This window comes from Mytilus californianus, unplaced genomic scaffold, assembly GCF_021869535.1.
Source record: "Mytilus californianus isolate M0D057914Y unplaced genomic scaffold, xbMytCali1.0.p SCAF_4, whole genome shotgun sequence".
Taxonomy (NCBI): Eukaryota; Metazoa; Mollusca; class Bivalvia; order Mytilida; family Mytilidae; genus Mytilus; species Mytilus californianus.
In genome coordinates, this window is record NW_026262690.1 from 117,632,643 (window position 1) to 117,658,371 (window position 25,729).

The following is a 25,729-nucleotide window of genomic DNA, read 5'->3' on the forward strand; positions in this document are numbered from 1 at the left end:
TGATTTTATTCCATTTAACCAGCTCATGTACATTTTGCTTTTTACTCAATGTCACAGGCTGACCATCGCACTTCAGCGTAGTTATCAACAAGTTAACGTCACAATGTCACCATCGCATTCAGCGTGGACCATCGCACTTCCGTATGACCATCACATTTCAGAGTACCATTTCAGTTCCGAGTCCTAAATCACTTCTCAGTGTATTAAAAGCCTTCAAGGGTGAAAAATACTGTGTTCAACTGCTCAATTAAGTACTGCATACTACTGCTTAATAAAAGATCTTAAAGTAATGGCTGTAACAGACCTGTAACTTTCACACAGATGAGGTAAAAAAATTGGGATTAAATATTTAGAAGTTGGTGCTTTGTGGATGTGCTTAGTATGTTTAATTATAAAAAAGAAAAAAAATATCACAGATAAACAATCGAAACTATTGAAGCTGCAGATTTTGTTGACTGATTTGGCCAGCATAAAAAAAGTTGTTCTAATACAGTTAAATAATCATTTTCATAAATATTTTTTTTATGTGATGAAATCAAACAGACATATGAAAATTGCTATTATACTATAGCATGTGCTTTCATAAGAATCAATGTTTATAAGTTTGTGGTCATATGTTCATCAATCTTCTGAGGTCATGTTGATGGTTGATTCCTTAGATATCCACAAAAAGTTGATATTTTATAGCCATTCCATGCATTGTTTATTGTTTCCTATGGACATTTTGAAATTTTGATAAACACTTTTCTATGGTACAGATATTTTAAGTACAAAAATATTTCACAAGTTATTGACCTTGAAAAAGCAAATACAGATAAAATAAATACAAAGATGTAAATTGCACAACTTTAAACATGTTAAAAAAAAAAGTTATTAGTTATAACATTTTATCTTGATGTAGTTAGATTCAATTTTATCATGTTAATGACATATAATATTCATTAAATGTTTTGATTTTATTTACTGATAAAAGTCATTTAAACCTCATCATTATGCATAATTAATTGATAATCATAAATTACAGCAGAAATAGTTGATATGTTAACCAATTTCTTGCAAGTAATCAATTTTGTTTTGACATTTACATGTTTCTTTATTTTTTTTGAATGGTTGCCCTAGAAATCAGAACCCTGTTTAGTCTAAGGTCAATGTGTTTTACTTCAAACGTTTTGATTTCAAAAGATAGGCTTGTCATTATGTAAATAAAGTACACTGCTTGAAAGAAATTGGTAAATGAATGTATGATTTTGCTGTATGTTGTAAGTGAATACTGTGTTATTTTGTTTTCATGGTTTTCATGCTTATATTTATCAATATTTTTTTTTTAAACAATTTCATGCATATATCAATCTTTAAAGTAAAATATTTCAAATTTTAATTGTAGTCATATAAAGGTGTTATGAAATAGCAATTAATGGAAATGCCACATATTATAGTAAAGGTCTTTATAAATTTTATATTAGTGGTCTTATTCATGAACATGTAGATGTAGCAATATTAAAATAATAGATTTTAATCATTAATTCTAAAAATAAAAATTTTTACTCTAATTTCAACTTCAATTCTGAACATTGATTAAATCTATCATGCACATACAATATTTATGCTTTCATGCTTTCATTATAATGTTAAAAGTTGTGATGTACTTTAGTGGAATTTTATCATGTTATGTTTTACTCTTCTTATGTAATTCTAAAAGTTGTACAATAAGTAGGATGACAAAAAAGCTTGCAATTTTGAAATTTAGGTTAGTTTGTTGGTTTTGTATAATATTGGGTTATTGCAATAGTATTGAGGAATGTTGTCCTAAGCAGTATATCATATTGTGAGAGCTTGTGAGTGCAATATGATATACTGCTTGGGCCAATATTCCTCAATATTAGTGCAATAACCCTTTTATAATAAATATATAGATCAACATTGATGATATTTTGTCCATTTTCGCCATCTTGTATATCTCTCATTTGTTTGCATGCAAATATTGATCAACTCCAAAACTAACTAGTGCATAACAAATTTTATGAAGAAAGTTTAGAATACTAGATATCTGTCAAGATGCAACATTTTTTAACTCGTCGGAAATGCCCTATTTTTGTAAGTACATTTCTAAAGAAAAACCTATAAAGATATCAGAAAATCTTGCAGTTTTATTTTACAAAGAAAAGGTTTACCGTTGACTACGGTATACAGTCTTCACTTTTGGCCACAGGCCTACCAGCCCAAGCTTACTGAAACCTCTATCAGTGCCTGTAAGAATTCCTACTACAGGCCAATAGAATCTATACAAAATTTTAAAAAAATGAGCATAGGCCTGTGGCTGCAAAAGTTTATTTTGCAGACTTGGTATGGAAATATGGTCACCTCGATTTCTTGCATTTGGCAGTAAGAGCCATGCTGAGCAGGTAGTCATTTAGGTGCTCAGTATATTAGCTAACCGGTAATCAAAACTGTTTCTGATGCTGATACATGTAGGACATGGTTGAAATGACAATTCTTTTTAATTCAAATGATTGATTGATTGACGATTGCCTAATATCAACTTTTCATATAGGTAAAAGTCTTTGTAAATGTTTATACATTGTTTGTGTGCTGTTTTAGTTAAATTTTAGCTATGTGAGTACAAAAATGAAAAATTCCTGGGAGTAAACATATGTTAATGTATTGAATTTATTTTGCATTATAATTTAGTTTTGAAACTAAATACTTGAAAGAAAGATGTGCTGCCCATCTTCAACGCTATTATGAAGTGAATGGCCACCAAAAGAAACAGATACAATCAGGAGGGTAAGTTTTGTTACAGTAGATGTAGAAACAGTATTTTAATTAAGTTTATTGTTTACTTAAGAAATAATTCATGACAGCCATGGATATGTTTTCATTTAACCATGGGTTGGCTATTTATATTCGATTATTTTATCCTGATCGATCGGTTTTTGTTAATAAAGTTCAAGAAAGAGGAAGTTGTCAATCATTTATGTGACTGCAACCAAACAAAAATTGTCTACCAAAAGTGGACATCTTGAGGTAAACACCCATAGCATGTAAAATGCTGCAGAACATTTTGATCCTGCTTTAGTTATTGAAAAAAAAAACCAATATTAACAATTGATTTATATTTTAGTATAACAGAATTACGTCGTGACTTACAAGCAAAGATCGGTACAATGACAAAAACAGGGATCAATATTGGTCCAACGATCGAGAATTATGGCGGAGAAACATTTCTATCACAAGAAGTTACCATTAGCATCCTTCAGGAATCAAAGAATGCATTTAAAAGATGTCATGTGGTATGTAGTTAGATTAATTCCAACTGTTTATAACACAAGGCATACACCTCTTTGCTATGTCTATGAAATTCTACTTCACTTATTAACATGTGTTCTTTACCAAATTGATTGCCTTTCTTGATAGATCTATACACCTCTTCTTCAGAGTTCTTGAGAAGTGGTGATCTGAAGGTTTTAACCACCAAAATTTTGCAAAGGACTGACACAATTTTGGTATTTTGCAATAGAAACAATAGTGAGGACCAACAAATTTCAAGGATCACCAGGAAAAAAAAGATTTTGAGAATTCTGCTTCTTCATTATGCAGGATAAGAAAATTGCTTTTAATCTTGGCCCTTTCTTTTCTTCCAAGCCCCAGGTTATTGGTATACAAGTAGTTTATTTTTAATTAAACAGGTTTTATTCAAGTACATTAAAGATATTTGAATATGGTAAAGTCCTCTTTTTTTCCAGAGGCAGTCCAATGACCTACTTTGATTGGTCAATAATCAATTAACAATTAAATTAAAGAAAAAAAAAAAGGTCATTGGTCAGATAAACCTAGCACTGCTTTTCAAAACTTTTATACAGTCAACAGCATTAACTGGATTATCCTAGGCCTCTTTTCACAAAAAATCTTATGACAAACATTGATCACAAGTTAGACTGAAATATTTATGTCGTTATAAATCTTCAAATTTTTTTGTGAAATGAGTTGCTTGACTATTTCAAGTGTTTTCATTGAATTTGTTTTTTTATCATCCCTCATTGGTCAGCTCAAGGCGAAAGTTTAGAAATCCAAAAATATAAAACTTTTGAAATTCATTTAATTTTTAACCTAAGAACAGAAAAAAAGAATGATAACAGTAAGTATGCAATTTAAATTTGGGTAAAAAACTGGTTTCACTTGCAGTTAGTGAAATGAGCAAGTAAGAAAACAGTTTTGCAGCCTAGACTAACAAATTAACTGGAAAAAGTATTGAAAATAATCTTCAGTATCAATTTCATCAGGCATGACTGCTCACACATTGTAGTATCAATATTGAATAGGCGAATTTTGAAAAAAAATATTTCTTATTCAGTGTTTTTTTACATACATGAGGGTAAACACTTCTGGCTTTTCCAGGTTTTAGATCTGTATTTCATGATTATTGAAAACTTTTCCAATTTCTGTTGGCCCTGTCCAAGTGTAAATTTTTTGTGCATCTTAGTTTCTTTTCTGATAAGACTGATCAACATGGTAATCAAATGAGATGTAGAAATATAGACCCTTCCACTGTATCGAAATAAATACACTATTTGCTAAATGAAGATTTTTGTATCAAATAATCAACTGTTCTGTGTTGAGAGTGTAGAACAATATTTAGTGTGGATTTTAATTTCAGGATTTTTACAAGATATGTCAAAAATTATAACAGACTTTTTTAATGTTTACAAAACTTTGTGTTCTTTCTTTGACATGTCATGTGGGAGTTGGCCTTAGTCATGACATCACAAAAGTAAAATCCATGGTTTTAAAAAAAAAATAACTTGTTATGTAAAGTTTGAATTGGCAAAGAATTGGAGAAAATACATTTCAATTTCATGAGCATCTCTAGATTATATCTCATATTCAAACCACACAATAGAAATATCTTTCTTCAATTCAGACATTTAGATCTTATTAGTTTGTAGCAATGCCCTTTTTGCTAACTTAAAGGTCATATTGTAAATTCAGAAATTATTGCGAGGTTTTTATGAATGCGACAGTATCAGGTTCGCAATAATAAAAACTTGCATTCATAATTTCAGCAATGATTTTCCTTGATAAAATTTTTGCAATCATGCTTATTTGATTTTCACAATTTTGCCAGGGTCAGGGAATTCCCAAAAATAAAAGCACATATTAAATGGAAATTCATACAAGTGATATGACAAACTTTGTTTATCTAGCAGAATTTAGTTTCAAATTGAGAGAAAATTTATCATTAAAGTAACGTGTTGAAAAGAAATTATGGTAATTGTTGATCCCATTTCAAACATCTTATTAGAAATAAAAAAATCAAATAAACAAGGGAGTGAAGGACACATAAAAGTTGCAGTTCCCAAGGATTTATTCACAACTTTTTACCATTGAGTGATTTATAGCTTGACATATTGTCTAGGGTTGAATTGCCTTCTTGATGTCTTTTGATTTTTGGTTGTTTGATTGCTGTCTCATTGATGTTTACCTCACTTATCCTTTAATTTCCTTTAAAAATGTCAACATAGTTCAAACTCAAGTTGTTTTTAATGAATGAGCTACAGCAGTTGATGTCATTGAACAATATGTTCTTACTGTGAAGTAACAACATAAGCAATATGACATAGGAAATGTCCATGAAAATGCAGATTTGAAAAGTCATCTATTCAAACAGGATTAATCATAATTTACCATTACCCAACATTTTGGAATCTTAGTTCGTGTCATGACCATGGCCATCAGTGACAATATTGTTAAGAATCCTGATGGTCACTCTTTATGACAAAAAAGAAGAACAAAATATATTTACAATTTTATTGTTATAGTAGGTAACCAGAAAAGTAGGAATACGAATTACTAACATTATAAGAGTTACCACTTTTAACAAAGACATGATGCCCTTTCTCCAAGTCCATTATTACACCATGAGTTTGTGAGGCATAGTAGGTATTTATAATATAACCTCGTATGTAAATACTTTTATTCTTCATCAAGTTGAAATATCCATTTACAGCCTTATTAACCATAAGTGTACATGAGAAGTGGTAAAGGCCTTTTCTAGGTGCTGTAAACACTCCAGTGTCTGATTTGTAGTTGTTTCCTTGATTCACTTCAACTTTGTCAAATTTGAAAACATAGTCTTTGATTGCTTGAACATTGGTTGATAGGATAGCTGTAAATGCTGTTCTTCTATTACGGTCTGAAAAACAAGAAAACAAGTATACAAAACAAACATTACATATAAACCCAGAACTGAGTAATATGAACTTCTAGAAAAAGCAAAAAGCAAACTCAGATCCTCTGGAATTTTATGCATTCATGTTCTTCACGTTAAAATAATGTGTAAGGTCAACGAAAAGAATATAATCATAGTATAAAAATATCTAAAGGTTTAAACCGTCATTTCTACAGCATCTGTCTCATTCCTGCTTTGTTTTTCTCAAAGGTTTATTTTCAATTTATTGCCTTTTTTATATGTCTTTTGTTGTTTGTGTGTACATCTAACTTTGACTGTACAATTTTCTCCTTTTAGTTAACTCTTTTTCTTATGTTTCATTCCCTATTTAACACAGTCATTTATGGACTTTTATATCTCTCTTTTTTACAAGGAAGTAGCAAATATCTGATTTTTATTTAATAGAATAGAAATATTTACCTTTACATTCACATTTGCTTGGGGAACTACCAGGTCTATTCATCAACATATGGAGTAGGTCCTCTGTTATGCAAGTGGTTTTACCTGAAAACGAAATGACAGTTACGAAATCTGTTTAACACAAGATACATGTATAATAGCATGCCGACATCAACTAAAATAAATCAAAAATCAATAATATGACTTGAAATTGATGTATTTGGTGATAGCATATATACCAAATATCCCCAGCAAGAATATAGTAGGAACTATTTATTTCAAAACCACCTACAATTAGGAAACTTTAGTACTGTGCACCTATATTATTATAAGAAAATAAAAGGAAACTACAAAAAATTAATATTTGTCTTCTGTATTGGTTTACAGTTGCATTTTATGATTAACTTTTCAACATTTTTAATCTACATGAAAAAAATATTTTGTTTATATAGAAATGACAAAAATTATTAAGAGTGTATAGTTACAATGTGCATTAGAACTTCAACTGATGGGAGCCATTTCATATTTAAATTAAAAGAAGGAATGAATATTAAAACAAAATTGACTTACCATGTCCAGCATTACAATTTCCCTCTACCTTCAGAAAATTTGTCCTCAAAATAACTACAGCAAGAACCAAATAACACTTCATCTGTCTTTCAAAGTATGTATCTGTTTGACATAATGCCTTACCCATCGTATGGTATATATATTTTTTTTAGTATATTGTACCATATCATTACTGTTGCATGTTGAAATTGATATTAAATGAAAATTGATCAATTTTATTACCACTCAACATGCTATTTCTTAGAAAGAAAAAATTCCCAGTTGAGGATATAACAGGAATTCATATTTTATCAGTATGGACATTACAATTTCTGTTACTTGGTTTAGTATGTACTTGAACCAATAGACCTGGTTAGTTCCTGATAATATGAGGTTCAGCATGTGATATTCTAGCCAATAATGTTTTTTCTAGAGTTATTACCATTTGGACTGACAAAATGTAGTCATGTCAAACACCCACTTTGTTATAGCAACTTATCTTACAAATTTAAGTATATAGATCTACATGAAACTTTATACATTGTTAGATATTCATATTTGTTGGGTATTCCTGTAAATTCATCTTTCCAGAATTAAGCTTTTTAAAACTTTTTAGAAATATTGACCCTTTGATGTTTCTCAGTAAAAAAGCTAATTAGTTTTAGAATAGAATGTGACAAAAAACCATATGACTTGGTGGAAGGATGCATTTCAAGGAGTTATGCATCCAAGAATAGATCACTCTGACCTAGACTTCACTCTTCATTGACTTTCATCAATTTTAAATCTTATAGTTGTCAAATACTTATGGCCTTCAGTTAATTAACTGGATGCAAGGATGCCCTTGAAAAATATAATGGTTTTGGACTATAATTATATCTCTCAAAACTTTATGCCCTAATAGATGAGTATATTTCTCTATTTTTTCTGGATTTCCACTATTGTTAGTTTTGAGTCATGTACATGTATTACAATTTCCTATTAAACACAGTGATGGGTTTGAAGGACAGCTATTTCCTATTTATTTCCATATTATTTTTCTATGTTACAGTTATGCACCCATTCCGATTTGGCTGGTAATGCAGAGAAGATATTATGTGTACTTATACAGTATTTAGTATTGGAGCATATCGACTATGCTGTAGAACTAGGACTTCAAGGTAATTATAAGAGTTTTAGGGAGGACATTTTGAATGTAAACTATTAATTTACTGCAAACATTATTTAAATATACTAAAATGAAGGTTGCAACTGCCTCTGCCTCGAGTACAGTTAGACAATGTTTGTCATCTCACACTCTTCAACCATGCTTCATAATGTTATTCCAGAAACATGTCATGTCAGAAAAAGAATCCTACAATAAATAACATGGTACTGTGGTATTAATGAATAAAAGTATAATTTATCTCTCCCTTTTACAGCCATTCCTTTACCAGATCCTAAGAGTCAACCAGAAATCTATTTCTTTGATGTAGTAGGACAGGCCAACACCTTGTTTCATCTGTTTGAGAAACAGTTCCAGGATAGCTTGATTCCACTAGTTCTGTAAGTTTTATGTTTGAGAAACAGTTCCAGAATAGCTTGATTCCACTCGTTCTGTAAGTTGAATGTTTTAGAAACAGCTCCAGAATAGCTTGATTTCACTAGTTCTGTAAGTTTTATGTTTGAGAAACAGTTCCAGAATAGCTTGATTCCACTCGTTCTGTAAGTTGAATGTTTTAGAAACAGCTCCAGAATAGCTTGATTTCACTAGTTCTGTAAGTTTTATGTTTGAGAAACAGTTCCAGAATAGCTTGATTCCACTCGTTCTGTAAGTTGAATGTTTTAGAAACAGTTCCAGGATAGCTTGATTCCACTAGTTCTGTAAGTTTTATGTTTGAGAAACAGTTCCAGAATAGCTTGATTCCACTCGTTCTGTAAGTTGAATGTTTTAGAAACAGCTCCAGAATAGCTTGATTTCACTAGTTCTGTAAGTTTTATGTCTGAGAAACAGTTCTAGGATAGCTTGATTCCACTAGTTCTGTAAGTTTTATGTTTGAGAAACAGTTCCAGAATAGCTTGATTCCACTCGTTCTGTAAGTTGAATGTTTTAGAAACAGCTCCAGAATAGCTTGATTTCACTAGTTCTGTAAGTTTTATGTCTGAGAAACAGTTCCAGGATCGTTTGATTCCACTAGTTCTGTAAGTTTTATGTTTGAGAAACAGTTCCAGGATAGTTTGATTCCATTGGTTCTGTAAGTTTTATGTCTGAGAAACAGTTCTAGGATAGTTTGATTCCATTGGTTCTGTAAGTTTTATGTCTGGTTCAGTAAGTTTTATGTTTGAGAAACAGTTCTAGGATAGTTTGATTCCATTGGTTCTGTAAGTTTTATGTCTGAGAAACAGTTCTAGGATAGTTTGATTCCATTGGTTCTGTAAGTTTTATGTCTGAGAAACAGTTCTAGGATAGTTTGATTCCATTGGTTCTGTAAGTTTTATGTCTGAGAAACAGTTCTAAGATAGTTTGATTCCATTGGTTCTGTAAGTTTTATGTTTGAGAAACAGTTCTAGGATAGTTTGATTCCATTGGTTCTGTAAGTTTTATGTCTGAGAAGCAGTTCTAGGATAGTTTGATTCCATTGGTTCTGTAAGTTTTATGTCTGGTTCAGTAAGTTTTATGTCTGAGAAACAGTTTCAGGATAGTTTGATTCCATTGGTTCTGTAAGTTTTATGTTTGAGAAACAGTTCCAGGATAGTTTGATTCCATTGGTTCTGTAAGTTTTATGTCTGAGAAACAGTTCTAGGATAGTTTGATTCCATTGGTTCTGTAAGTTTTATGTCTGAGAAACAGTTCCAGGATAGTTTGATTCCATTGGTTCTGTAAGTTTTATGTTTGAGAAACAGTTCTAGGATAGTTTGATTCCATTGGTTCTGTAAGTTTTATGTCTGAGAAACAGTTTCAGGATAGTTTGATTCCATTGGTTCTGTAAGTTTTATGTCTGAGAAACAGTTCTAGGATAGTTTGATTCCATTGGTTCTGTAAGTTTTATGTCTGAGAAGCAGTTCTAGGATAGTTTGATTCCATTGGTTCTGTAAGTTTTATGTCTGGTTCAGTAAGTTTTATGTCTGAGAAACAGTTCTAGGATAGTTTGATTCCATTGGTTCTGTAAGTTTTATGTCTGAGAAACAGTTCCAGGATAGTTTGATTCCATTGGTTCTGTAAGTTTTATGTTTGAGAAACAGTTCTAGGATAGTTTGATTCCATTGGTTCTGTAAGTTTTATGTCTGAGAAACAGTTCTAGGAAAGTTTGATTCCATTGGTTTTGTAAGTTTTATGTCTGAGAAGCAGTTCTAGGATAGTTTGATTCCACTAGTTCTGTAAGTTTTATGTCTGGTTCTATAAGTTTTATGTTTGAGAAACAGTTCTAGGATAGTTTGATTCCATTGGTTCTGTAAGTTTTATGTCTGAGAAACAGTTCTAGGATAGTTTGATTCCACTAGTTCTGTAAGTTTTATGTCTGGTTCTGTAAGTTTTATGTTTGAGAAACAGTTCCAGGATAGTTTGATTCCATTGGTTCTGTAAGTTGTATGTCTGAGAAACAGTTCTAGGATAGTTTGATTCCACTAGTTCTGTAAGTTTTATGTCTGGTTCTGTAAGTTTTATGTTTGAGAAACAGTTCTAGGATAGTTTGATTCCATTGGTTCTGTAAGTTTTATGTCTGAGAAACAGTTCTAGGATAGTTTGATTCCATTGGTTCAGTAAGTTTTATGTCTGAGAAACAGTTCCAGGATAGTTTGATTCCATTAGTTCAGTAGGTTTAATTTTTGAGAAACAGTTCTAGGATAGTTTGATTCCATTGGTTGTGTAAGTTTTATGTCTGAGAAACAGTTCTAGGATAGTTTGATTCCATTGGTTCAGTAAGTTTTATGTCTGAGAAACAGTTCCAGGATAGTTTGATTCCATTAGTTCAGTAAGTTTTATGTTTGAGAAACAGTTCCAGGATAGTTTGATTCCATTAGTTCAGTAAGTTTTATGTCTGAGAAGCAGTTTTAGGATAGTTTGATTCCACTAGTTCTGTAAGTTTTATGTCTGGTTCTGTAAGTTTTATGTTTGAGAAACAGTTCTAGGATAGTTTGATTCCATTGGTTCTGTTAGTTTTATGTTTGAGAAACAGTTCCAGGATAGTTTGATTCCATTGGTTCAGTAAGTTGTATGTCTGAGAAACAGTTCTAGGATAGTTTGATTCCACTAGTTCTGTAAGTTTTATGTCTGGTTCAGTAAGTTTTATGTCTGAGAAACAGTTCCAGGATAGTTTGATTCCTTTAGTTCAGTAAGTTTTATGTCTGAGAAACAGTTCCAGGATAGTTTGATTCCATTAGTTCAGTAAGTTTTATGTTTGAGAAACAGTTCCAGGATAGTTTGATTCCATTAGTTCAGTAAGTTGTATGTCTGAGAAACAGTTCTAGGATAGTTTGATTCCACTAGTTCTGTAAGTTTTATGTCTGGTTCTGTAAGTTTTATGTTTGAGAAACAGTTCTAGGATAGTTTGATTCCATTGGTTCTGTAAGTTTTATGTCTGAGAAACAGTTCTAGGATAGTTTGATTCCATTGGTTCAGTAAGTTTTATGTCTGAGAAACAGTTCTAAGATAGTCTGATTCCATTGGTTCTGTAAGTTTTATGTTTGAGAAACAGTTCTAGGATAGTTTGATTCCATTGGTTCTGTAAGTTTTATGTCTGAGAAGCAGTTTTAGGATAGTTTGATTCCATTGGTTCTGTAAGTTTTATGTCTGAGAAACAGTTCTAGGATAGTTTGATTCCATTGGTTCTGTAAGTTTTATGTCTGAGAAACAGTTCTAGGATAGTTTGATTCCATTGGTTCAGTAAGTTTTATGTCTGAGAAACAGTTCCAGGATAGTTTGATTCCATTAGTTCAGTAAGTTTTATGTTTGAGAAACAGTTCTATGATAGTTTGATTCCATTGGTTCTGTAAGTTTTATGTCTGAGAAACAGTTCTAGGATAGTTTGATTCCATTGGTTCAGTAAGTTTTATGTTTGAGAAACAGTTCTAGGATAGTTTGATTCCATTGGTTCTGTAAGTTTTATGTCTGAGAAACAGTTCTAGGAAAGTTTGATTCCATTGGTTTTGTAAGTTTTATGTCTGAGAAGCAGTTCTAGGATAGTTTGATTCCACTAGTTCTGTAAGTTTTATGTCTGGTTCTATAAGTTTTATGTTTGAGAAACAGTTCTAGGATAGTTTGATTCCATTGGTTCTGTAAGTTTTATGTCTGAGAAACAGTTCTAGGATAGTTTGATTCCACTAGTTCTGTAAGTTTTATGTCTGGTTCTGTAAGTTTTATGTTTGAGAAACAGTTCCAGGATAGTTTGATTCCATTGGTTCTGTAAGTTGTATGTCTGAGAAACAGTTCTAGGATAGTTTGATTCCACTAGTTCTGTAAGTTTTATGTCTGGTTCTGTAAGTTTTATGTTTGAGAAACAGTTCTAGGATAGTTTGATTCCATTGGTTCTGTAAGTTTTATGTCTGAGAAACAGTTCTAGGATAGTTTGATTCCATTGGTTCAGTAAGTTTTATGTCTGAGAAACAGTTCCAGGATAGTTTGATTCCATTAGTTCAGTAGGTTTAATTTTTGAGAAACAGTTCTAGGATAGTTTGATTCCATTGGTTGTGTAAGTTTTATGTCTGAGAAACAGTTCTAGGATAGTTTGATTCCATTGGTTCAGTAAGTTTTATGTCTGAGAAACAGTTCCAGGATAGTTTGATTCCATTAGTTCAGTAAGTTTTATGTTTGAGAAACAGTTCCAGGATAGTTTGATTCCATTAGTTCAGTAAGTTTTATGTCTGAGAAGCAGTTTTAGGATAGTTTGATTCCACTAGTTCTGTAAGTTTTATGTCTGGTTCTGTAAGTTTTATGTTTGAGAAACAGTTCTAGGATAGTTTGATTCCATTGGTTCTGTTAGTTTTATGTTTGAGAAACAGTTCCAGGATAGTTTGATTCCATTGGTTCAGTAAGTTGTATGTCTGAGAAACAGTTCTAGGATAGTTTGATTCCACTAGTTCTGTAAGTTTTATGTCTGGTTCAGTAAGTTTTATGTCTGAGAAACAGTTCCAGGATAGTTTGATTCCTTTAGTTCAGTAAGTTTTATGTCTGAGAAACAGTTCCAGGATAGTTTGATTCCATTAGTTCAGTAAGTTTTATGTTTGAGAAACAGTTCCAGGATAGTTTGATTCCATTAGTTCAGTAAGTTGTATGTCTGAGAAACAGTTCTAGGATAGTTTGATTCCACTAGTTCTGTAAGTTTTATGTCTGGTTCTGTAAGTTTTATGTTTGAGAAACAGTTCTAGGATAGTTTGATTCCATTGGTTCTGTAAGTTTTATGTCTGAGAAACAGTTCTAGGATAGTTTGATTCCATTGGTTCAGTAAGTTTTATGTCTGAGAAACAGTTCTAAGATAGTCTGATTCCATTGGTTCTGTAAGTTTTATGTTTGAGAAACAGTTCTAGGATAGTTTGATTCCATTGGTTCTGTAAGTTTTATGTCTGAGAAGCAGTTTTAGGATAGTTTGATTCCATTGGTTCTGTAAGTTTTATGTCTGGTTCTGTAAGTTTTATGTCTGAGAAACAGTTCTAGGATAGTTTGATTCCATTGGTTCTGTAAGTTTTATGTCTGAGAAACAGTTCTAGGATAGTTTGATTCCATTGGTTCAGTAAGTTTTATGTCTGAGAAACAGTTCCAGGATAGTTTGATTCCATTAGTTCAGTAAGTTTTATGTTTGAGAAACAGTTCTAGGATAGTTTGATTCCATTGGTTCTGTAAGTTTTATGTCTGAGAAACAGTTCTAGGATAGTTTGATTCCATTGGTTCAGTAAGTTTTATGTCTGAGAAACAGTTCCAGGATAGTTTGATTCCATTGGTTCAGTAAGTTTTATGTTTGAGAAACAGTTCCAGGATAGTTTGATTCCATTAGTTCAGTAAGTTTTATGTCTGAGAAGCAGTTCTAGGATAGTTTGATTCCATTGGTTCTGTAAGTTTTATGTCTGAGAAGCAGTTCTAGGATAGTTTGATTCCATTGGTTCTGTAAGTTTTATGTCTGAGAAACAGTTCTAGGATAGTTTGATTCCATTGGTTCAGTAAGTTTTATGTCTGAGAAACAGTTCTAGGATAGTTTGATTCCATTGGTTCTGTAAGTTTTATGTCTGGTTCAGTAAGTTTTATGTCTGAGAAACAGTTCTAGGATAGTTTGATTCCATTGGTTCTGTAAGTTTTATGTTTGAGAAACAGTTCCAGGATAGTTTGATTCCATTGGTTCTGTAAGTTTTATGTCTGAGAAACAGTTCTAGGATAGTTTGATTCCATTGGTTCTGTAAGTTTTATGTCTGAGAAACAGTTCCAGGATAGTTTGATTCCATTGGTTCTGTAAGTTTTATGTTTGAGAAACAGTTCTAGGATAGTTTGATTCCATTGGTTCTGTAAGTTTTATGTCTGAGAAACAGTTTCAGGATAGTTTGATTCCATTGGTTCTGTAAGTTTTATGTCTGAGAAACAGTTCTAGGATAGTTTGATTCCATTGGTTCTGTAAGTTTTATGTCTGAGAAACAGTTCTAGGATAGTTTGATTCCATTGGTTCTGTAAGTTTTATGTCTGAGAAACAGTTCTAGGATAGTTTGATTCCATTGGTTCTGTAAGTTTTATGTCTGAGAAGCAGTTCTAGGATAGTTTGATTCCATTGGTTCTGTAAGTTTTATGTCTTAGAAACAGTTCTAGGATAGTTTGATTCCATTGGTTCAGTAAGTTTTATGTCTGAGAAACAGTTCTAAGATAGTTTGATTCTATTGGTTCTGTAAGTTTTATGTTTGAGAAACAGTTCTAGGATAGTTTGATTCCATTGGTTCTGTAAGTTTTATGTCTGAGAAGCAGTTCTAGGATAGTTTGATTCCATTGGTTCTGTAAGTTTTATGTCTGGTTCTGTAAGTTTTATGTCTGAGAAACAGTTCTAGGATAGTTTGATTCCATTGGTTCTGTAAGTTTTATGTCTGAGAAACAGTTCTAGGATAGTTTGATTCCATTGGTTCTGTAAGTTTTATGTCTGAGAAACAGTTCTAGGATAGTTTGATTCCATTGGTTCTGTAAGTTGTATGTCTGAGAAACAGTTCTAGGATAGTTTGATTCCACTAGTTCTGTAAGTTTTATGTCTGGTTCAGTAAGTTTTATGTTTGAGAAACAGTTCTAGGATAGTTTGATTCCATTGGTTTAGTAAGTTTTATGTCTGAGAAACAGTTCTAGGATAGTTTGATTCCATTGGTTCTGTAAGTTGTATGTCTGAGAAACAGTTCTAGGATAGTTTGATTCCATTAGTTCAGTAAGTTGTATGTCTGAGAAACAGTTCTAGGATAGTTTGATTCCACTAGTTCTGTAAGTTTTATGTCTGGTTCTGTAAGTTTTATGTTTGAGAAACAGTTCTAGGATAGTTTGATTCCATTGGTTCTGTAAGTTTTATGTCTGAGAAACAGTTCTAGGATAGTTTGATTCCATTGGTTCAGTAAGTTTTATGTCTGAGAAACAGTTCTAAGATAGTCTGATTCCATTGGTTCTGTAAGTTTTATGTTTGAGAAACAGTTCTAGGATAGTTTGATTCCATTGGTTCTGTAAGTTTTATGTCTGAGAAGCAGTTTTAGGATAGTTTGATTCCATTGGTTCTGTAAGTTTTATGTCTGGTTCTGTAAGTTTTATGTCTGAGAAACAGTTCTAGGATAGTTTGATTCCATTGGTTCTGTAAGTTTTATGTCTGAGAAACAGTTCTAGGATAGTTTGATTCCATTGGTTCAGTAAGTTTTATGTCTGAGAAACAGTTCCAGGATAGTTTGATTCCATTAGTTCAGTAAGTTTTATGTTTGAGAAACAGTTCTAGGATAGTTTGATTCCATTGGTTCTGTAAGTTTTATGTCTGAGAAACAGTTCTAGGATAGTTTGATTCCATTGGTTCAGTAAGTTTTATGTCTGAGAAACAGTTCCAGGATAGTTTGATTCCATTAGTTCAGTAAGTTTTATGTTTGAGAAACAGTTCCAGGATAGTTTGATTCCATTAGTTCAGTAAGTTTTATGTCTGAGAAGCAGTTCTAGGATAGTTTGATTCCATTGGTTCTGTAAGTTTTATGTCTGAGAAGCAGTTCTAGGATAGTTTGATTCCATTGGTTCTGTAAGTTTTATGTCTGAGAAACAGTTCTAGGATAGTTTGATTCCATTGGTTCAGTAAGTTTTATGTCTGAGAAACAGTTCTAGGATAGTTTGATTCCATTGGTTCTGTAAGTTTTATGTCTGGTTCAGTAAGTTTTATGTCTGAGAAACAGTTCTAGGATAGTTTGATTCCATTGGTTCTGTAAGTTTTATGTTTGAGAAACAGTTCCAGGATAGTTTGATTCCATTGGTTCTGTAAGTTTTATGTCTGAGAAACAGTTCTAGGATAGTTTGATTCCATTGGTTCTGTAAGTTTTATGTCTGAGAAACAGTTCCAGGATAGTTTGATTCCATTGGTTCTGTAAGTTTTATGTTTGAGAAACAGTTCTAGGATAGTTTGATTCCATTGGTTCTGTAAGTTTTATGTCTGAGAAACAGTTTCAGGATAGTTTGATTCCATTGGTTCTGTAAGTTTTATGTCTGAGAAACAGTTCTAGGATAGTTTGATTCCATTGGTTCTGTAAGTTTTATGTCTGAGAAACAGTTCTAGGATAGTTTGATTCCATTGGTTCTGTAAGTTTTATGTCTGAGAAACAGTTCTAGGATAGTTTGATTCCATTGGTTCTGTAAGTTTTATGTCTGAGAAGCAGTTCTAGGATAGTTTGATTCCATTGGTTCTGTAAGTTTTATGTCTTAGAAACAGTTCTAGGATAGTTTGATTCCATTGGTTCAGTAAGTTTTATGTCTGAGAAACAGTTCTAAGATAGTTTGATTCTATTGGTTCTGTAAGTTTTATGTTTGAGAAACAGTTCTAGGATAGTTTGATTCCATTGGTTCTGTAAGTTTTATGTCTGAGAAGCAGTTCTAGGATAGTTTGATTCCATTGGTTCTGTAAGTTTTATGTCTGGTTCTGTAAGTTTTATGTCTGAGAAACAGTTCTAGGATAGTTTGATTCCATTGGTTCTGTAAGTTTTATGTCTGAGAAACAGTTCTAGGATAGTTTGATTCCATTGGTTCTGTAAGTTTTATGTCTGAGAAACAGTTCTAGGATAGTTTGATTCCATTGGTTCTGTAAGTTGTATGTCTGAGAAACAGTTCTAGGATAGTTTGATTCCACTAGTTCTGTAAGTTTTATGTCTGGTTCAGTAAGTTTTATGTTTGAGAAACAGTTCTAGGATAGTTTGATTCCATTGGTTTAGTAAGTTTTATGTCTGAGAAACAGTTCTAGGATAGTTTGATTCCATTGGTTCTGTAAGTTGTATGTCTGAGAAACAGTTCTAGGATAGTTTGATTCCACTAGTTCTGTAAGTTTTATGTCTGGTTCAGTAAGTTTTATGTTTGAGAAACAGTTCTAGGATAGTTTGATTCCATTGGTTCAGTAAGTTTTATGTCTGAGAAACAGTTCTAGGATAGCTTGATTCCACTAGTTCTGTAAGTTTTATGTCTGAGAAACAGTTCCAGGATAGTTTGATTCCATTGGTTCTGTAAGTCTTGTAGTTACCATTTTAGGCAATCTGATTGAAATATATTTCATGTGTTCCCCCTTTGCTTACATGGATCTAACAAGGCTTTTTTGTACTTTCTGTTTTAAATACCTTTCCGGTATCTCTGGTTTTGTTGTAATTGTACCAACCTTCATAAATTTGGAGGTAGAAATTTCATTGGCTGATGAAAGAATTACATAAATATAAAGAGTAGAATGTCTGATCCCTGTCTGCAAAGTGTGGACACAGGATCTGTATTTTAATCAGATTGGAATTTTAGAATATATGTAAAATTTTGGAATGCATAGGGTATGTAATTCCTTATAGCAATTTCCTTACCACCAATTTAAAGATTTTTTATCATAATTTTGTTGTTGCCAGACACATTTTGGTTTTTATGCTAGAAGGCTATATAATTTGAAACTTACATGTTTTTTTAAAGATTTTATTTACTATCCTCAAAGCTAATAAATTATGTAACAACTTTTCATCTTTAATAATGCAGGTCCTCCCCCAAACATAGCCTTTGTTTACAGAAGAGGAGACAGTTACGTGAACAGTTAGAGGGTAAGATAGATACTGGTCTAGATAGAGCAGTGGCCGCTGTGGCAGGCTGGGTCAGAAATATACTGAGTGCTGAACAGAAGAAGACCGACTTCAAACCAGAAGATGATAGTGTACTAGGACAGATGGTCACACCTGTGAGTAGAGTTCAAAATTAAAACATGTAAATGAATAATGTTAACAGAATAAGTACATCAAAATGTCAAAAATTTTATCAGCAAGACACATATAAATCACATAACGAAATATGTGTAAATGAATATTTCATATCCTACAATAAATTTTGTGGATCATTATGTTTTCTGGTCTGTGTCTCCGTCTGTCCATTAATCCATTTGTCAGTTTGTCCTGTCCTGTGCCATATCAGGTTACAGTTTTTGGTCAAGGTTATGTACCATGAAGTTGTGGTCATATCAACTTGAAACTTATTACACTTGTTCGTTATAATTTGACTTTTTAAGATTATATGCCAAATTAGGGTTTTGACTTTGATTTTACAGTTCATTGAACTTATAAATATAAACAAGGGGAGATAATGGGCATGCACCAATTAGATCAAATGTTCTAATATAGTTATCAGGTATTTCTGTATTGTTGAATCATTCAATTATCTTCATAAATGTAATAAGTTGTAGTTAAAAATATTAATATCTGAAATATATTCAATGAAAATTGGCTTATTGGCTTATTTAGGTGATCTACTAAAATTTGTTATAAAAAATATTGATTTCATATTGAGTTACAATCTTAATTGAATTTAACAGTATGATACAGTTATTGTTCCAAATGGCTCTCAGGCATTTCTTTATTGTTGGCTCATTCAATTATCTCAACAAAAGAAAATTCTTATTTGAGTTGCAGCTGATATTTTATGATATGTTTTAATGTATTTTTCTTTGCATAAAATGTTATATACTGTATACATTGTAAGGTTAATTAGGGCCCCGCCTAGTGGCAGGTCGCGCTATAGTGATCAGTCTGTCCGTCCGTCTGTAAAAAATTGTGTCCGCTCTATATCTAGAGAACCGTTATAATTTCATACTTTATACTTGACATGTATATTAACCAACACCAGAGGGTGTGTCGTAATGTTTGTTCAACTTCCTAGGTCAAAATTCAAGGTCAAAACTTAATAAAGTGCTTCATATCAGCTTATCCTTACAAATTTTTTACCACACGTTATTTACAGCGGGGCCCACAGAGATGGCTCCCATCTCAATGATGTCTAGTTTTTCCAGTTTTTATGATAACATATTTTGGTGGCTTTAACTGCTCAAATACAACAGGATGGGGAAATATTTTTTCTGAATAACATAACACTATGCATAGGTGGTGTCCATTTTCTTTTTATGAGAAATAAACTTGTATTAATAGTTTTAATGTACATTTTTTCATGAAAATTTCAATGGTAAAAAAAGATGTATGCTGTGATAAGAAGCAGTGTTCCAGCTAGGTCGTTTTCACAGGGCGGTCCGCCCGTCCTTTCCCGAGTGCCGCCCTGCCTTTTTTGAAGATCGATTGGTATATTATTTTGTTCGTATCGATATGATCAGCCAATTACGAAAATTTACCTGGCAACAAGTTTATGACTTTGTTTACGACCCCAAGCTAATCAACGGTTACAACAGGTGTCATAATCAGTTGTTATAGGTAATCCGTTTATCGGATGGGTCATTTAATGATCATCAACATTAATTCATTCAAATAGAATCGGTCAGTCGGCATTTGTTTTTGAACTTGAAGAAATGTTCATACAACTTGGGCACAATTAGCAATGTTTACCGTAGTTTCATGGAGAAAACGTAATTGACAGAAAGTCGAAAACCATAATCAACTCGTTAAAAACATTGCTCTTATTGTTTTCCGTGAAATAAATAGCAAATTAAGACGTATTTTTCATTGACTGCCTTCATTTTTTATACGAAAAAAACAAAATCGGCCGCCATATTGTTGATCGTATTTACATCTTCTACGTACTGTTTATTATCCTCCAAAGAAGGAGCACACCCAAATAAAGAAAGATAACTCAATCTTATTTTTTCCTAGCATTGAGTAACCTACTAAGATTTTATAAAATATGTCTTCATACTTCTGGCTTTAGAATTTATATGTTTAGGTGTTTTGAGTCATGAGAAAAGTTAAAGAGGGTCTTAGTAGCAAGGTTGGTAGGGTGCCTTGGTCATCTTTTTCTGTATTTTTTATTTTCAATCCAAATTTTCACTGTTCACTATATCCTAACATTGTGCATTTACAGCTGTTTTGTGCTGTATTGCCATTAAGCACAGAAAAGGTAGAAAGGTGAAACTTGTAAAGTGTTTCAGACCATAGAAACAGAATGAAGCAGGACATTTTTCAAAAAATACTGCATATAAAGCTTAACTGTGCCAAGCAATGATTTAAAACTTGTGTGACAAGCTGCTTGATAAGTTTTCAGCCTAAAAAGTAGAAAGATAGTTTTTCTCTGGGCTAATGATGTTGTTCTTGCATATATATAACCAGTGATTCAATGAACAAACAATGTTTGATTATAATCTTTATTAAAACATGCCCTTTTCATATTATCATATCACGCGTTAAATGCCCTTTTTCAGGATTGGCACCCTGCCCTTTTGAAATCCTAGCTGGAACACTGAGAAGTGTTTGCAAAATGACATTTTCTTACTTACCTTGGTAAACTTATGACACAGTGCAACTGTTCTTTTCAATGTTTGCCATTGAATATTTTGGCCAGTTTGTACAAAAAATATACTTATATGTTATTTACTATCTGTTTATGTGTTCCCCTTGCAAATATTACCTTCCTTAATTACACTTCATCAATGTCCTTTAACACTCTACTGAAAAATCAGATTACAGTCATAAATCAAAAGGAGGTATATGGTCTCCCTTTTGTCCCCCCTAGCAATAGACAAGCTTAATACTGTGGTATACTTTACATTTTTTCCCCATAAATCTATGACTTACATTAAATTTCCTTATATACCACTGTAACGTCTTGAAAAAATGTGTTTAATCCTTATAGTTCTCAACCCAAACATGTTTATTTATTAGCTACTATTTACTGTCAAATCCGCAGTTGACATGTTGTAACTAAAGTGCGAATAATGAAATAGATTAGAAAATGAAACTACACCTACCTCAAAACTCATGCGATATTATCTGAATTTGGAGCCTATTTATAACTGAATAACCTTCAGATTGAGACTTTTCATTTGTATGATGTCATGTTTTGATATGAAGTTAATGCACAAAGATCATTCATGGAATTTCAAGGAATTTTACTTTATTAGATTTTATACATTTTTCAAGCTCTAATGCATTAATTTTTTTGTTATTTATTAAGATAAGAATACCAGTTCTGTCTCTTTTTTTTAATTTCAATTTTAACACAGTGAAATGAACATGGTGTTTGCACATAGGTTACAATACATGTGGATTTACATGGGAGGTAAATTGCAACAGCCATTAATATGTACATCTCTAAGTCTGCACTAAGTATAGATGTATTAAGAATTTTATCACACTTCTTTACAAAGTTAAAGAGAATGATTTTCAAATCTTGAAATAAATAATTTTATGAGTTATATTTTGTATGACTGTATGATGTTGCACTTTATTTTAGGCCTGTGCCAAAGTAGTGAAGTTTATTTCATCAATTGCACAGACAATACACTCATATTTAGATGGGAAGAATGTTGAAGTTGTATTAACAGAACTGGGAACCAGATTACACAGAGTAATATTTGATCATCTTCAGCAGTTCCAGTATAATTCTTTAGGTAAGTGGCCATGGTCTCAGGTTCCCAGAATATATGCCAAGGAGATCCAGTATTATTCCTTTGGTAAGGAGTCTAATAAAATAATCATCTGAGATAATCTTCAGCAACTTAAATAAAATCCCCATGGTACATCAAACAATTGCATGCAGCAAATCAGGTCCAGACATGGTATTGGTCTTGTTTTATGATGAGAGACGCCTGGTAGCAAATTTCATATCAATATTTATAGAAGCGTATGTTGGGTATATATCAATGATATAGCAAACTAACGACAAAAGGGGTAAACCAGAGGTTATAAGGTTTCAAGAAAGGACAAGTGTATATTCCATATGTCATATTTTTATTAACCCTATGACCACACACGATACAAATACATATATCACAGCCTAAGCCATGAATACCAAAATCTTTAAAGAACATATTTATTCTAAATTCCATTTTATAAATTATGTATTGGTTTACAGGAGCAATGTTAGTCATCTGTGATGTAAATGAATACAGAAGAAGTATAAAAGACTTCAAGATTCCAATTGTGTTAGAATTGTTTGAGAAACTACATGCTCTTTGTAACTTGTTAGTAGTAGTACCTGATAACCTGAAACAGGTCTGCAGTGGAGAACAGCTGGTAAGAATAATGATAATTACTACAGGAAGTTAAATTCCTTGTTTTACAAAAGTTAAAATTCTTTGTTTTAGTACCTGATGCATTCTGGGTAATATTTTCAAACAAATTCACCAAATATTTGATTGGTTAGCAACATCATAAACAGTGGATGTCATAGAAATTGTAGGACACTATTTTCTTACGGCGCAGGAACAATGAAATTATGCACAATACTTTAGATTCCAAAGGGAAACATTTCAATTATATCTATTTAAGACTTTTTTATTTATTTGTTCACCTACTTTTATGCATGTTATGATTACACAGGAGTTTTTTTTTTTAAAAGATGGGAGACACCAAGAGGTCATTTAAAACTCATTAGTCTAAGAAAAACTGACAGCACCATGGAAAAACCCCCAAAAAACTATGAACAAATGAGCAAATCCACAAAACACTATATAGAAAACATAAGACTGAGCAACACAAACTGGGAGTAAACTTAAATGCTCCAAAAGGCTAAAAAATGGAAACAACACGTTGTAAATTTCATGCGTTCGAAGCTAAAGAATTCCTGTTCCATATGTGACAACCTTCCTGTTGAAGCCATTGAACTGAAATTACTGTTTTAGTACAGATCTTTTCATTATGATTATTTTATTATAGGTTGGTTTAGATAAGTCAGTGCTGATGGGTTTTATACAACTTAGATATGACTATAGGACAGCTAAACTGGCAACAGTACTTAAATAAGAACAACAGACTATTTGATTTTGATGAAGTCAAGTAACAGTAACAGGAGCAGACTTGAACCATCTTTAAAAGAAGGGACATTGAAATACACGAGTGAAATCATTTAAGACTGTAATGTATATCAGTATAGGAATGATTATTATTTTATCAATGGATGACATTTTCATAAGTACCTAGATGAAGAAAAGTATTTCATATATGTATGGGGAAAGTGCAATAAATGTTATCTTAGTCATAATTATATCTTATTTCATAACAATTTATTTCAAATTTCACCTTTTTTATAAAAAAAAAAATTCAAGCCTATATTCCAATCATACTTGGATTTCAGTTACATATTTGATTACTGTGCACCAGAATTTCACTGTTTGTAAAAACTGGAAATACACAATTCTACTATAAAAAGTGTAAAGAGTGAATCTTTATGATTTAAGGATAACTCATTTAAAACCATACAAAGGGAAGTAACTTTTGAACTTAGTAAAACATTATGTTTTGTTCCTTGATATATATGTTTATCTCAAATTAAAATCATTTAAAAGAATAAAAAATGGTATAATATTTAGCAAAAGTGTTGGATATTCACAGGAAGTCATTTGTTTATTTAAGTAGGATTAACAATTATTTTCTTCAAAATAAAAAAAGATATGAATTTTTACTGATTTATTAATGTTTATTGTAATATTGATATGTTATTTTTGTTATCAAATAAATAATAAATGTATAAATTGAGTTTTTTATATTAAGATTGATTTAAAAAAAAAAAATTGTATAGACATTGATATGTAGTTTAACATATTGTTCCTGAATGTCCTACATGACACAATTTTGTCACATTGATTTGTTATGGTAGTTTTATTGTCCAGCCTGTGACGAAAGTCACAGAATGAGAGACAAAAGGATACTAATATGAGGGCTGCAGATTTAACTATTTGCATTAAGCTTTATATTTCAGAAGGTAGAAGACCTTGATGCTTCATATCTTGTAAATAGATGCCTAATGTTACGAAGGTTCCTTCTATCCATATCCATTGCCCTTGACCGCATTTTCATGGTGCATCAACTGCTTAAAAAAACTGAATTTCTCACTTATGATGAAAAGGATAATAATGTTGGGTATATGGAATCCTTGCAAGGTCTATATAATAGAAAAACAAAGGATATGGGGTATCCATCCATGGCACAAAATCAGTTCATGCACAGCAAAAAATACACACAAAAAGCAAAGGAACAGCACTTTTATTGCTGTTCTTCATTTCAAAGTCACAGTGAGGCCTTCAACATGAAGCAAAAAAACTCTCAAATCTTAAACTATGTAGCATATATTTTAGTAATTAAGGTATCAGATGAAAGGTGAAGGACTTGTTCTCCTTGTTGAACACACAATTTACTGATAATTTTGAATAATACAAAAATATATGAATGAATTCTAAAATTGAGTGCATATATATATGCCTGTCATACAGGGTTCACCTGACCTTGAAATCATTTCATGGATCAGTGATTGATGTGTTTCTCAGATACTATAAGCTGTTTATCAACTATATTGGTGTACATTTGACAAATTTAATTTGACCTTGGCCTCATTTTCATGGTTTATAGTCAAGTTAAGTTTTTGTGTTTTGGTCTGTTCTTCAGTTACTGTAACCAGTAGGTCAGATATATTTGGTGTATTGAATGATTGTCAGGTGTACATATCTGTCTGGTAGGTATATCTGACATTAACCTCAATTTTATGGCTCATTGGTCAATGTTAAGATTTTGTGTTTATGTCTGTTTCTTAGATACTATAAGCAAAAGGTCAACTATATTTGCTGTATGGAATGATAGTTAGGTGAACATATCTGTCTAGCAGGTTTTATTTGACCTTGATCTCATTTTCGCAGTTCATTGGTAAATGTTTCATGGATAGGTCTATTTTCAGATACTATGAGCAGTAAGTCAATTATAATTTGTGTATGAAATTCTTTAAGATAACTGTTTTTCTACAAGTATCACATAAACTTAACATAATCAATGATCATTTACATGGATCATTGATTATGTTAAGTTTATGTGATACTTGTAGAAAAACAGTTATCTTAAAGAATTTCAACATACAATTAATCTCGATCAGTAAAGCAGGCAAGACATTATAGTGTGTGCACTCTTGTTAAGGTTTCTATAATAATTTTCACATATATTTTGTCAGATGGTCATATT

General features: G+C 31.8%; 1 protein-coding gene across 1 annotated transcript in view; it reads left to right on the top strand.

Moving 5' to 3' along the window:
* LOC127739234 (exocyst complex component 5-like) overlaps nt 1-24,255 on the top strand; it is a 39,237-nt gene extending 14,982 nt beyond the window's left edge. Inside the window, exons 11-18 of the mRNA XM_052250853.1 lie at nt 2,689-2,784; nt 3,122-3,290; nt 8,226-8,334; nt 8,596-8,719; nt 18,336-18,531; nt 22,017-22,173; nt 22,638-22,798; nt 23,441-24,255. Coding sequence (XP_052106813.1) covers nt 2,689-2,784; nt 3,122-3,290; nt 8,226-8,334; nt 8,596-8,719; nt 18,336-18,531; nt 22,017-22,173; nt 22,638-22,798; nt 23,441-23,527 — 1,099 coding nt within the window. The 3' untranslated portion in view covers nt 23,528-24,255. The remainder of the gene's footprint in view (nt 1-2,688; nt 2,785-3,121; nt 3,291-8,225; nt 8,335-8,595; nt 8,720-18,335; nt 18,532-22,016; nt 22,174-22,637; nt 22,799-23,440) is intronic.
* Nucleotides 24,256-25,729: the final 1,474 nt, after the last annotated feature.